The sequence below is a fragment of the Dipteris shenzhenensis genome, chromosome 11, assembly GCF_047967505.1.
Source record: "Dipteris shenzhenensis isolate YYH24624 ecotype China chromosome 11, Dip_SZ_1.0, whole genome shotgun sequence".
NCBI lineage: Eukaryota > Viridiplantae > Streptophyta > Polypodiopsida > Gleicheniales > Dipteridaceae > Dipteris > Dipteris shenzhenensis.
Window position 1 is genome coordinate 3,121,766 of NC_141606.1, and position 14,478 is coordinate 3,136,243.

At 44.5% G+C, this 14,478-nt stretch overlaps 1 protein-coding gene across 5 annotated transcripts in view; it reads right to left on the minus strand.

Moving 5' to 3' along the window:
- ARPC4 (binding protein) overlaps positions 1-14,478 on the minus strand; it is a 71,107-nt gene that overhangs the window by 24,706 nt on the left and 31,923 nt on the right. For all 5 annotated transcript variants that reach the window (XM_087381380.1, XM_087381381.1, XM_087381382.1 and 2 more), the window contains one exon: positions 10,810-10,862. In XM_087381380.1, the coding sequence (XP_087237506.1) occupies positions 10,810-10,862 (53 nt within the window). The remainder of the gene's footprint in view (positions 1-10,809; positions 10,863-14,478) is intronic.

Here is a 14,478-nt window from a genome sequence, read left to right on the forward strand (position 1 = left end):
AGTGCCAGTATATTCCACATTATCGGCAAAAATATGTAGACAATTGGCAGTAATATGGTTTGTCCTGGTGGCTTATTCAACTATTACCATCAGTAATAGTATTAACGCTTCCTGTATATAAATAATATTGGCGATAGTATGGCTTTTACTAGCCGTAATATATCCTGGTTTCCCGCTAGTTTTTGCAAGAGCTCTTCATTCGGTAAGATTGTAGTCCATAGCTCCTGCACCTATCGTGTTGGAATAGGATGGACCACAATTGAGTCACAAGAGAACGAGGGTGAGGGAAAGAGTGTTCTGATCTTCCCTGCCCGTAGACTAGTCCAAAGGCGAGGCCAGAAGCGAGAGATAACCTTCCTGCATGACGGGCTGGCCCAAATAAGTCCCCCGCTAATCTTTGCCACACTCTGTAAAGGCTCCTCATCAATGGAGAGCCTTTCCCTATCAAGGAATCCTAGGAGAAGATCCACCTGTAAGATTGCTGCCACTGACCTCTTGTGCGAGGGGTGTTTCCGAGGAGCCCCGAGACGCCCCCATTGAAGGAGGAGCTGCCAGGGTTCTGTTCCTGGGGGAGGCCTTGCACCACCAACTTGCCCACCAGGCCTTTGCTCTGCATCTCTGGATCAATGATTTCCAATCCATCCCGTGTGTCTGTCAAGCCACTCTAGCTCTAGTGTTACGCGTCCCATCCGATCCTGGTCACAGAAAGTTCTGCACCAAGTGTCGCAGCTGCCCCATGCAGCCCTGGTGGAAACACCAGCATGAGGCAATGTACCAGTCAGTGGCACAAGAAGGACCTGGTTAACCACTCTACTTGCTACTGAGAGTTTGGTTGAGCTCCAGTACAATAGCTTACGCTGGACACTCTCTAAAACTGGGTTGAACTGCTGCTCTACCAAAAGATCAATGCCAACCTGGCAGCCCGCTATCTCTCCCCGCGGGATCCACTGAAAGCCAAAATAAGCCCCCGAATCTCGGACCTCCTAAATCTCCTCTATCCTTGTGAAAAAGCCAACAGATTTCGTCCAGTTTTTGGGAGCTCTGGAAGCCTCATAAAAAATGGCTAGGGCCCCCCTAACCCTCTCTAGGCTGGATGTTGAACCTTCCACATACAGGGCTGTATCATCTGCGAACTTGGAGTCTAGAAGCTCCTCCCCCTGTCGGACTGGGAGCCTCATCCCTGTGAGGCCAAGTGCCCGAGAGCGCAGAAAGTAACCTAGGGCCTCCGCTACAAAGTGAAACAAGTAGGGAGCAAGAGGGCAGCCCTGTCTCACTGAACGGGAAAGAGGAAAGGCCGCTCCTATGTGCCCCCCGATGACCACCTTGCTGGAGCTACCTGCATAAAGAGTTGAGACTCCTCTGATCCATCTCTTTGAGAAGCCAAGTCCCTACATGGTACCCTCCCAAAAAGACCACTCTACTCTATCATACGCCTTCTCGAAATCCAGTCGAAGGATGGCGAGAGGCTGGGACTCTTCCCTAGACCAATCCACTCCCTCCCACAATATGAAGATGTTGTCCAAAATGCTGCATTACTTAACAAAACATGTATGCTTCTCATGGATTATGTCTGGTAAGTGGGGTTTCAACTGCAAGCTCAAGGCCTTGGCCAAGATCTTGTAAGCCATGTCTAGCAGGGTGATCGGTCTCCACTAGCGAATATCTGATCTATCCCCTCCCTTCGAGATCAGGCAAATCCATCCTCTATGTGAAAGGCTCCTCACAGGCTAACATGAGCAGGGTAAAGATGTGTTCCCACAAGCATCTAAAGAAGCTCAAAGTCATACCATCCTCTCCAAGCACTCTAAGTCGGCCAAGGCTGCAAGGCCTCCCATAGCTCCTCATCGGTGAAAGGCGCCTCTAGTCATCTGCTCACGCTCTCTGTGACTACTGATGAACTTGCTCCCACACTGTCTCACGAGCTAGGAAAGTTGTAGGCGACTCCTCCGACTGAAAGAGCTGACGATAGAAGTCTATGGTCAACTGAAGGATTTCTTGTGGGTCTGTGTGCATATGTCCCTGCAAGTCCCAAAGTCGCTGGAGTTGGATTCCTGCAAACCGTGGTTCTGTGGTCTAAAAGACTTACCCGGTCATCTTGTCCCCGTGTTGAATTCATCTGGCCCGAGATGAGTGGTAGTAGAACTCAGCTCCACAGACCTCCTTATCCTGTAGCTCCAACCATCCACACTCCAAGCGGTCTCTGAGCCACTGGGACCCTAGATTCTGCTCCCCGAGTCTCTCTATGGATGCTAGGTCACGATGAAGTGCTCTCTCTTGCTCCTGAAGAGCATGTCTCTGTCTAAGAGCTTGGGACTAGAGCTCCTAACTGCTCCGCTGAATCCCCTCTCGCACCCACATTGCCCAACCCTCTCTGGGTCCCTCCCAAGGAGGAGATGGTGGCAACAAGCAATGTCTGCTGCCCGTTTGGAATACTAGTAACAGCTTTGGGCTTCATGCTAGTACTAGGACTGATATGGATGCATATTAGAATGTATGGTGTGAGCATAGCCCAGCACGTTTGTTGCTTGGGACATGGATGCCTACTGAGAGTGGGATGCGCATTGAATGCAAGTGTGGTCGCTTCCACTTTGTATCTTATCTACAAGGTTCTCCAAATAAGGAAATCCCGAAAGGAATGCCAAGGGTTTGGGGCCAATCTGTGTCCTTGCTCTTGAGCAGGAGCACTCCAGGTCCCAATTTGTATATGCAATGTTGTAACGAGTTTTATCGATGTGAAAGCATTGGCTCGTTAGTTGTCTGTTACCGCCCTCTTGTTGGTTTGGAGGCCAGTTTCAATGACTCAACTAAGTGTCGCCAAATCGAGAAAGCCCACGAAGAGTCATGTCTCTGAAGGGGAATGTCACGAGGGCGTGAAATTCTAAGTACTTTAATGTACTACAAGACTGTGACAACTTTGGTTTTAAAAGTCCAAGCGTGGGCTTAATAATGTGTAATTAAACGCGGCATGGTGCCTAGCACATAAGCGTAATTAATCCCTAGGCCCAAAGGCATTCCAAGGAATTAAAAGAGTGGTTGTTGGGAAATGATGATGTGGCATTTTTAATGGGCCCCCTAGAGGGCCATGTACCTTCAGTGGCCCCCCTAGAGTTCCAGGTGGCTCTAGTGCCTTCTACATGCTCCTTTGCCATTCCTGGACCTTCCTGGGCCTTCTAAACTTCACATGTGTGGTTTTCTTTCTCATCTTCTCCCTTTCTTGAGATTTTGGACTGGTTTTTCAGCCTCCTTCAGCTGAATTCCGTTTTCTTCATAACTCCTCACCCATTTGGATTCCTCAACTTCCGTTTGGCCCGATGGCTTCCCCTCTACCTCCCCTTCGTAGTGATATGTTTTTCCCTCCGTGCGTTTGGTAGAACGGGCAGAGCTGAGCACTTCTTTTGCTGGTCGAATTTGCAAAAGTGGCTTTTTCTGGACCTTTTTGCTTCTACCGCCTCTTGGGCCTCTCCTCTTGCAAAGCCACAGCTTTCTGTTGAATTTCGAGTGGTCCGACCGCTGGTTGACTCGTTTTTCTCAGTTTTGGAGGACTTTCCGGCGATGAAACTTCTCCAAAACCTTCTCAATGCATTCCTCTCTGAAGCATGCTTCTTTTGAGCCCAAGAACTCCCACTTCTTCGCGACAGAAGTGCTTCTTTTCGCATTTTTCAGTGGAATTCTTGCTGGTCAGCTCTTGTAAATGCTCTTTCTTCATGCCTTTGCACTCCTCTTTGGCTGAGAATGCAATTGGGCATTGGCTACTATGTCCTCTTGGCGATTGAGGACTTGGTTCGAGTTTTCAGGGCTTGGTGAGTTGTGATTTTGCTGCTGCAATTTCTTTTTGCCATAAGCTATTGGTTGGCCTCGTGTGCTGCCTCTTTCTTGGCTCACAGAGGTGCCCAGGCAGTGCTACATGAGTCATTCTTTGGTTGGGTACTTTGCTGATTTTATTTTGGAGCACAATGGTTAATGGTTGTGATATATGCTTTGTGAGCTGTAAATAAGTGCTGAAGTGATTAAAGGTTTAGTTCCACTGCCCTCTGAGTGATTAGAGGCTGGTTTCATTGGTTCCATTGCCGGGATCCATCTTGACTCCATCCTTTGACACTATATGACCGAGAAAATGAATCTCATGCATAAAGAACTCACTTTTCTTGGTGTTTATTAATAGCTTGTGTCTTTTCAACTCTTGAAACACAATAGTGAGGTGTTTCCTGTGCTCCTCCTCATTTTTAGAGAACACAATGATGTCATCGAAGAAAGTGTCCACAAACTTTCTGTGTGCTCTAAAAATTCTGTCCATCATTCTATTGAAAGTGGCAGGTGCATTAGTCAAACTAAAAGGCATCACAAGGAACTCATATAAGCCAAATGAAGTGCGGAAGGCAGTCTTGTAGACATCTTCAGGTCGTATCCTTATCTGATGGTATCCACTTTTAAGGTCAATACGACTGAACATTGAGGAACCTTCCAACCGATCCAATATATCATCAATGCGTGGAATTGGAAAACGGTTCTTAATTGTGACTTTATTCAAAGCCCTATAATCAATACATATTCTCCAACTGCCATCCTTCTTTTGCACAAGCAACACAGGGGAACAGTAAGGAGAATTACTTGGCTGTATTAATTCCTTTTCCAAGAGTTCCTTCACTTGTGACATTATCTCTTCTTGTTGTGCCTTACTGACACGATAGGGAGGTATATTAGGTGGTGAGCTTCCTGGAATTATATCAATTTGATGATCCTCGGACCTCTTGGGAGGTAATTCTTAAGGAAGTGCATCTGAGAAACAATCCTGAAAATCTGAAATAAAAGTAGCCCTTTCTCTATCTAAAGCAGAAAGAGTAGAGCCTTCTTGAACTGGTTGGCTGTCCTCTTTGACAAAAATCAAGTACGCTGAAATATGACGCTTTATTACATTGGAAATACAAGAAGCTGAAACTACAGGGATGGACTCCCCTTTCAACTTTACATCAAGTACATGATTTTTGCCTCTATGAGTTAAAGAAATCTTCTTGTTTCTCATCTGCACATCAGCCCCCACCCTGTACATCCAAGGCATCCCAAGCAAAGCATCACACTCTGGCAAAGGCATAATGTAGAAGTCCTCTGCATCCTGATATCCCTGGATATGCATCCTCAACTTGCCAATGATAGGAGTGACAGGTGTGTTGAGTTCAAGGTTGGCCATATCACACATGCCGGATGGCCCTATTTCCTCAGGCTTGATGCCAAGCCTTCCTGCCATATCAGGAGTTATGAAATTTGCCTTTGCCCCAGAATCAAAGAAAAACAAACAATTCTGATTTCTGATTTTTCCCCATGCTCTGCACATCTTAGTCTTTTTCTTCTTCATCATGTGCATGTGGCAAACTCCCAATCACATCTGGAAGAAGTCCTGCGGAAGGTTTAGGCCTTTTGCCCTTCCAATCAGCCTGTTTATCACCATTCTTATCATCATCTGACCTGTCTCTTTTCTTGAATGGGCAATCATAAGAGTGGTGTCCCTCTCCTTTGCATATAAAACATTTGTTTTGCTCCATGAGTGACTTTTTCTCTTCATCAGATAACTTGGTATGGGGCTGTTTATTAGGCTGTCCACGCCTTTGACCAGCTTTGAATTGGGCTTTTCCTCCCTTTTGAAACGGTCGTTTGCCATAATTTTTATTTTCAGATTTGATGTCCTTATCCTGGTGTTTGGCAGCCCGTTTGTTGTCTTCTTTCTTGCTGTCCATAAAGCCCAAATTCTTCTCCTGCATCCATGCATATGCTGTCCTTGCATTCTCAATTAATTGAGTCATAGAACCCACCTTGGTTTTGATGCAATAATCACGTAGCTCACTAGGCAATCCACAATAGTACCTCTCTATTTGCTCTTTCAAAGAAACATGCCTGTAAGAGCTCAATGGCAGCAAAACATCCCAAAACCTCTGGGTGTAATCATCAAGATTCTTGCAAAGTTTGTATGACAAGTCATGCCAGTGTGAAAGTACTTCAACTTCAAAAGTTGGAGTAAGCCAAGTAGAAGAGAACACTTGCTTAAATTCCAGCCAAGTAGCAGGTGCATCTCCATGAAGCATAAGGTTGGTGTACCACTTAAGTGCATTGCCTTTCAAAAATGTGGCAACCTTCCTCATCTTGGATGCTTCTGTAAACAAACCCCCAAGAAATGCAGCATCAAACTGTTGAAGGAATGTGAGGGCTTTGTACCTGTCCTGTACTCCATTATATGTATCAAACTTGACATGAGAACCACCATCCTTAAATTCTTTATATACATTTTATATTGGCTGTCCCAAAGATGGCTGTATATTTGCAGCATGTGGTTTGCTGTTTCAAGAGAGGGGTATGTCACGGGGGCGTGAAATTCTAAGTACTTTAATGTACTACAAGACCGTGACAACTTTGGTTTTAAAAGTCCAAGCGTGGGCTTAATAATGTGTAATTAAACGCGGCATGGTGCCTAGCACATAAGCGTAATTAATCCCTAGGCCCAAAGGCATTCCAAGGAATTAAAAGAGTGGTTGTTGGGAAATGATGATGTGGCATTTTTAATGGGCCCCCTAGAGGGCCATGTACCTTCAATGGCCCCCCTAGAGTTCCAGGTGGCTCTAGTGCCTTCTACATGCTCCTTTGCCATTCCTGGACCTTCTAAACTTCACATGTGTGGTTTTCTCTCTCATCTTCTCTCTTTGTTGAGATTTTGGACTGGTTTTTCAGCCTCCTTCAGCTGAATTCCGTTTTTCTTCATAACTCCTCACCCATTTGGATTCCTCGACTTCCGTTTGGATTCCTCAATGGCTTCCCCTCTGCCTCCCCTTCGTAATGATATGCTTTTCCCTCTGTGCGTTTGGTAGAACGGGCAAAGCTGAGCACTTCTTTTGCTGGTCGAATTTGCAAAAGTGGCTTTTTCTGGACCTTTTTGCTTCTACCGCCTCTTGGGCCTCTCCTCTTGCAAAGCTACAGCTTTCTGTTGAATTTTGAGTGGTCCGACGCGCTGTTTGACTGGTTTTTCTCAGTTTTGGAGGACTTTCCGGCAATGAAACTTCTCCAAAACCTTCTCAATGCATTCCTCTCTGAAGCACGCTTCTTTTGAGCCCAAGAACTCCCACTTCTTCGCGACAGAAGTGCTTCTTTTCGCATTTTTCAGTGGAATTCTTGCTGGTCAGCTCTTGTAAATGCTCTTTCTTCATGCCTTTGCACTCCTCTTTGGCTGAGAATGCAATTGGGCATTGGCTACTATGTCCTCTTGGCGATTGAGGACTTGGTTCGAGTTTTCAGGGCTTGGTGAGTTGTGATTTTGCTGCTACAATTTCTTTTTGCCATAAGCTATTGGTTGGCCTTGTGTGCCGCCTCTTTCTTGGCTCACAGGTGCCCAGGCAGTGCTACATGAGTCATTCTTTGGTTGGGTACTTTGCTGATTTTATTTTGGAGCTTTGAAAAGCTTTATGAATGCCATTTGGAAACCACTCAAAGAGAGTGCAGCTGGGGTGCAGTAGTGTGATTGCATCTGGACAGCCAATGGAATTGCACTCGGAAAAGAGAATGCCTTTGGGTTGAGCCTATGGGTTAAGTGCACTTATGTGATGGTGTTCTATGCTTGAAAGCCTTGCGAAGGCTTAGTGAATTGGGGCTGCGTGCTCAGTTGCAGGGAAGGTCTCCCAGATGCAACTTGTAATCATTTCACTGTGAAATATAAAGAAATACCGAAAGGGACACCACGGTGTTTGGGGCCAATCGGGTGCACTTGTCTATGTCTGTTGAGCAGGGGCATTCTAGCCTCCATCCCTTTTTCAGTGGTTTTGTTTGTGAACAAATGGGTAAATGCCAAATGGTGATCATGCAATGGTTAATGGTTGTGATATATGCTTTGTGAGCTGTAAATAAGTGCTGAAGTGATTAAAGGTTTAGTTCCACTGCCCTCTGAGTGATTAGAGGCCGGTTTCAGGGAAAGCCAAGCAACTGAACCCCAGCTTATAAAGAAAGGGTAGAGGGCAAAGGTTATGAAGATCCTCGCAATCCCTTTCCAAATTATGATTGCATGTCTGCAATCCCATAAGCAATGCCTAACTGATTCCACAACAGACTGGCAACAAGGGCATAGGGTCTTCCCCAAACCTGGATCTCCCAGGTTAACGGCAATCCCACAATGAATAGAAAGCCAAAACAATAGAGTGATTTGTAACATGGCTCTTTCTCACTGCTATACTTTTGGATCATAATTTCTATTTTCCATTATTGAGATCTCACTTACTGGTCACACACACGTATTCTTCTAGGTGAGTCATGATTACAGGATTCACATTCCCGGCCGGGCACCTTCGGTTACCATGTGCACATACTCTCCTGCAGCTTAAACTACTCTCTTTTCATGACTGATCACCATGCATGCTATCTTCAATATAGCACTTGTCACCTTCAATGTAACCTTTTTCTGGACTTCACGCCTTCACTGTGATCTGTCGCCTTCAGCGCAACCAATCACCTTCAGACAAGATGTCAGAAGCTAGTGCATGGGGTGGACTTCACACCAGTGAAGTTACGAGTCGATTGACTACCTTACCGGATCACCCTCCACCGGGTATTAAATTACCAACATACCGTACGAGACTGACGATGCTTCGCACATCCACAAGGGTTCTCCATACCCGACCATTCTCCATAACATCTTCAACGGCCTTGGGGATGAGCCTTGGTGTGTTAGGCTATGATGCTTAGTCAATGAAGACAGATCTAGATCGCATAGCTTAGTAAGTTGGGAGCGATCTCAAAACCCAATCCTTGAGTATCTAGTTTCGAGAGCCTTTCGAGAGCTAAAGGATGGTCTCAGTTTGGTAGAATTCTGAGTTGTCTAGAGTTAGATACAAGTTGTCTAGGTTCTAGGGTTAATTGAGTCCTACCTAATGCAGAAAGATCAAAATCTTTGAGCTCAAGCTCCCGATTTGCATCAAATTTTTTGCATTGGGCAAGTCGGGAAGGCGTGAAGGGACAAGAATAATTAACCTTGTTGAATGGGTAAAATAATAATAATAATAATAACCATATTCATAAAGTTATTGAAGTATTAAATTATCAAAAGTTGATGCTTTTCTAAAAAAGCTAGTTTAACTTTCCTGCTTTTTGCTTTTCCCAAAAGCTAGTTTAGTTTTTCTGCTTTTTGCTTTTCCAAAAAGCTAGTTTAGTTTTTCTACTTTTAGCTTTCCTATTTTTAGAAAAGCTACTCTATTTTTAGCCCTAGCTCTCCTATAAAATAGTGGCCTAGCCTGCCCTCTCAGATTCATTCAGTGAATCCTCCCCAGCTAGGCCATCTCCTCTTCCTCTTGCTGCGCAACAGCTTCCACCTTGCCACCATAGCCTTCCAAGCTGCTGCTACTGCTCCAATTCGCTGCCATCTCCTCTCTCTCTTGCTGCGCACCTTATCCCAGCCTGCCGCCAGGGCTCTTCCAGGCTGCTGCGCTGTTGAAAGTGCTGCCCTAGCGCTCTACCTCCGCTGTGCAACAGCTTCCACCTTACCCTTGCCACCATAGCCTTCCAAGCTGCTGCTACTGCTCCAATTCGCTGCCAATCTCTAGCTGTGCACCTTATCCTAGCCTGCCGCCAGGGCTCTTCCAGGATGCCGCGCTGTTGAAAGTGCTGCCCTAGCACTCTACCTTCACTGCCCTATCTACCCTTCTGGCTTTCCTATTGATTGCGCTCTCGCACGCCTAACTCCTAGCCTTTCTACTCTTCATCCACCTAGCCTGGTGCTGCTCCCTGCCTCTCTATGCTTTTTGAACACACGTTTGCTTTATTTGATTTTTTGGCTAAGCTTGGCCAATACCCTCACAAAAACCAGGGCTCCCTTCTCCATTGTGAGGCCTTCTCACAATGCCCTTTTCTATTATCCTAGGACTGGCAGCCTAATAACCATAACCTTTCTTCATAGATCCATCTCTAAGCCTCTGTTTTCCATGCTATTTGCTCCTCCTGGAGCTGCTGCACTTCACCTTGTTGAAACCGTTGCAAGTTTTCACCTCTAGGCTTAAAGGGTCATAAATCGTCATACATGGCCAACATGGCTCACCTAGCTGAATCTTGGTCTTACTCCTAGGTTCACCCCCCGACCTCCACTTGTATCTTGTAGCCAGCATTACACTCCCACAATGAAATCATTAACTCTCTGCATGCTTTCTTGAAATAGTCAACTGAACTGTCTAGAGTCTCTCACAACACATATAACAAGATACCTTCAAGCAGACATGGCTGCTTTAGTAAAAACAAGTGGCTGCTTCAAAACAAAACTAGAACGAGCCCTGCACATCCCATGGAAACACCAATATCTATGTAACCTATCCAAACCCAAGTTACAATGCACCAAAATAGATGTATATCAGAAGAGTCTGGGAAAATGTCCAAACTCATCAACACAAGTCAAAACAAATAATACAGCTTTAAGCCCGTGACAGAGAACTACACCATTAAGAACCAGCAATTTCATCATGCACAGCCGAGACTACCAGCTACAAAGACCCTTATATACATCATCATTCAATCGAATGAACATTCTCTCATAGACAAACATATGTACTCATCCACACACAATTGAGAATTCACTCGTACACACACATATGTAACCATCCACACACATACGTAATCTTATAAGTGCATCCGATCAAATGGACATTTCTATCATACATGCACATATGTACTCATTCACACACAAGTGAGGATTTATTTACAAGTCTACAAGCCATCTTTTGACCCACACAAGATTTCTAAAACCTACAACTTTAAAATTCTTGCCAACATTGGCTCATGGTCTTCCATATCACTCACTTGAACTCCACTTCTGGTTTATTGTGTCTCTCCACCTCTTGGCAAGGAAAATTCTACAAAACAAAAACATGCACACCAACGTCACTATCCAACAGAAATACCATCCAGATCCTTTATACATAGTAGTCCACTGATACCATAGAATGGAGCCTCTTCAAATCGCCCCTCTATTTAACAATACAGATAGGAAATGGGAAAATCCAGCTAGTAAGCACATCCTAGAATCCTACCTTTAAACCTGCCAAAAGATGGCAAGTGTTATTGTCCAGCAACGATGGATTGTGTGCACTCTTAGAACACTAACTCATGACTTTTCACTATTTATGATATATCAGTGAGACAACAAGACATCCTGTCTAGCTAAATTGACACTAGTGCATAATCCTAATGGTAAAAGTAAAGACCGTTTGATATGATCATATACCTTGTCAAAATCAATCTTGATAATACTAACAGTGAGCCTTCTTTCTAGGCCAGTTACAGTAGTTAAATATGTTTCCTTTGGGGAAGCACTCTCCAAAGTTCCAAAAGTTTGTAATATGCAAAGGTTGGGCATTGAGCATTTCGCCACAAGGTTTTTTGTAATCACTGCAAGCTCTTTACCACTTGCCAAATGCTGCAAGAAAAGTTCCTCTTCAAAGCTCACCATATTTTTTAAGGGTGTAGAGTGTTTGTAATGAACATGACTCCCTTTAGCATCAACCAAGTTTCCAAAATATGAAACTGCTCTCAAAAGGTCACAACGTGGAAGTTGTTGTGCTTTAAATCTCGACTATGCCAAGCTATTGTGCACCTTATTGAATCCTATTACATAAAGGAAGACAAGACTATGTGTGTGTGTGTGTGTGTGTGTATAGAGAGAGAGAGAGAGAGAGAGAGAGAGAGTATTAATGTCTTCGAAAGACCAAACGGTCTATGACACTAAAAAAGCCAGATACAATGAGAGTTTCTCAGGAGGAAACAACTTGAGAGCCTTGAGGAGCTTAAACAGAACCCCAAAAAGTTTTTTTGAGGTTACATGGCAGCAATCAACGGGTCAAAGATCTCTATAAGAGGAACGGAGAAGAGAGAAGGTCAATCGGATTCCTCTACGAAATCAACAGATAATGCCATAGCAAAAAAAGATGTGGAAAAGGGATGAAAAAGCTAGCAAATGAAAAGACCCCACACACACAAAGTTTAGTGGCTGAAATGTGAAATGGGGTGGGGAAAAGACAAAGAGGAGATCATGACTAAGGATTTAGAGGCGGGCTTTCCCCTACAGCCGCAACTAAGCATCATTGTGCCCATTCACAAAGGAGGAAACAGCAAGATGGCAAAAAAATACAAAACCATCATGATGAGTAGCCTGATGGCCAAGTTATATGGAACCATCCTTGAGAAAGCAATCAGCAGATGGGCACAGGCAGAACCATCGCAAGCAAGGTTCTGTCCCAAGCACTCGACGGTGGACCTTGTTTGCCATAAGGGCAGCACAAAGGGGCCAAAGAATAGAAGAGGAGTTGTCTACTGTTGCTTTGTAGAAATGGCCTTTGACACAGTACCACATAAAAAAGTATGGGAGAGACTAGAAAACCTCCAAGTTCCTCTGGAGCTCAGAGAAGCTACATACAGGCTTTACGAGAAGGTGCTAGCCAAGTCAGCATAGCCAATGGTAGATGGATCTTGTTCCAGGGAAGTAGTGACGTAGGGGTCAAGCAAGGCTACCCCCTTTCCCAAACTCGTTTTGACCTCTTCATAAATGAGCTGGAAGATTTGATGTAAATAAATAGCAGAGAAGGAGTTCAGGTTGTTGGCTATGCCTTAGTATTGCACATATATGCGGATGGCGCAGCTTTCTACGGTCGAAGAGATGATTACCACTCAGGACAGCTCAGCCAAGAAAGAGATGGCTATTATAGCCAATAACAAAATCAACAAAGCATATCTTTATACAGAGGTAAAAGAGCATAAAAACATAGCAAAAAATAAGAAAATATTGCGCATTGGGGAGCTGCCGAGGATTGCCTTGGCTGTCTGGTTGATATTTTCATGGAAGGATATGCAGAAGAAGAAAAGCTCACGTGTCTCAAGAAGGAGATAACACAGATAGAATGGGATGAAACTGACATCAGTTGTATCTCTCAGAAGGGAACACAAGTAACAAGTTTATTTCACAGAGAGGGCAAGAAGAACCAAGATTCTCCGACAAACAAACAAGCTGAAAGGTACATTGATATTGTGTGTGTGTGAGAGAGAGAGAGAGAGAAGCAGACAAGCAGGCAGCCAAGAGCTGAAGAGCAAACGTAGAAGATGCAATAGATAGGATAAGATTCAAAAACAAGAGTGGAGGTGGTTTTGTCTAAGTGAAAAAACCACACTAACCCACTTACTGTGGTTAGGGGGAAAAACCTCTAGTGAGGGAAAAGTGCTCCTAACTCACTTATGGATTACATTGGTCACTGCCTAGAGTTATGACAATAATTCTAACACCCCCCGGCAGTGCCAATTTGATGATTTACAAGAAGTGATCAATCACCAAAAGGAGATAAGTTCACGGCACTGCGAAATGCCTCAAACTTCTCACGTGGAAGTGCTTTAGTGAAGATGTCTACAACATTGTCATGTGCTGACACATAGATCATATCGATCTCCCCTGCATGCAACTTCTCTCTGACATAATGATAATGAACCTCAATGTGCTTCGTGCGAGCATGAAACACAGGACTCTTTGTCACTGCTATAGCACTCTGACTATCAGTGAGACTTGGAGGAGGATCCTCCAATGAGAGATGAAGATCAGCAAACAAACGACGCAGCCAAACACATTCAATTGTTGCTGTGAAAGCTGCCCTATACTCAGCTTCACATGAGGAAGTAGCCACAGTAGATTGTTTCTTGCTCAGCCAAGAAATGCAAGCTTTCCCCAAAAAGAAACAATTACCACTTGTAGACTACCTAGTGTCATAGTCTCCAGCCCAATCTGAGTCACTGTAAGCATGCATCTGCAAGTCACCCCCCCCTGGGAAACATCAAGCCATAAGACTTTGTGCCTTGCAAGTAACGAAAGATGCGTTTTACAGCTTGCCAATGTGTTGTCTTTGGGCTGTGCATATACCTGCTCACCTGAGATACTACATACTGAATATCGGGCCGTGTATTGCACAAATAAATGAGGCATCCAACAGCCTCGCTATGAAGTGTGGCACCCACTGATCACCTCACCTGCATCATACATAGTAAGCTTCAGCCCTGGCTCCATGGGAGTGGCTATAGGCTTACACTCTTGCATGTTGAATCTATCCAAGAGCTTTTACACATACTTGGATTGAGACATAACAATGCCACGCTTGTCTTGTATGAACTGGATCCCCAAATAGAAATTTAACATGCCCAAATCTGTCATGCCAAATTCAGCTTTCAGTTCATCCTTGAAATCTGCAATTATTTCCTCATTTGATCCTGTGAGCAACATGTCATCTACATAAAGAATGATGACTAAAATATCCCCCCCATCCTTCTTGATGTAGAGGGTGCTTTCAGTTGGACTATTGTGCAGCCCCTTGCTTGTCAAGAAGGCATCAATCTTGGCATACCATGCACGTGGGGCTTGTTTCAGCCCATATAAAGCTTTTTTCACCTTGCAAACTTGATGTGTATTGCCCGAAATTTCAAAGCCAGGAGGAGGTT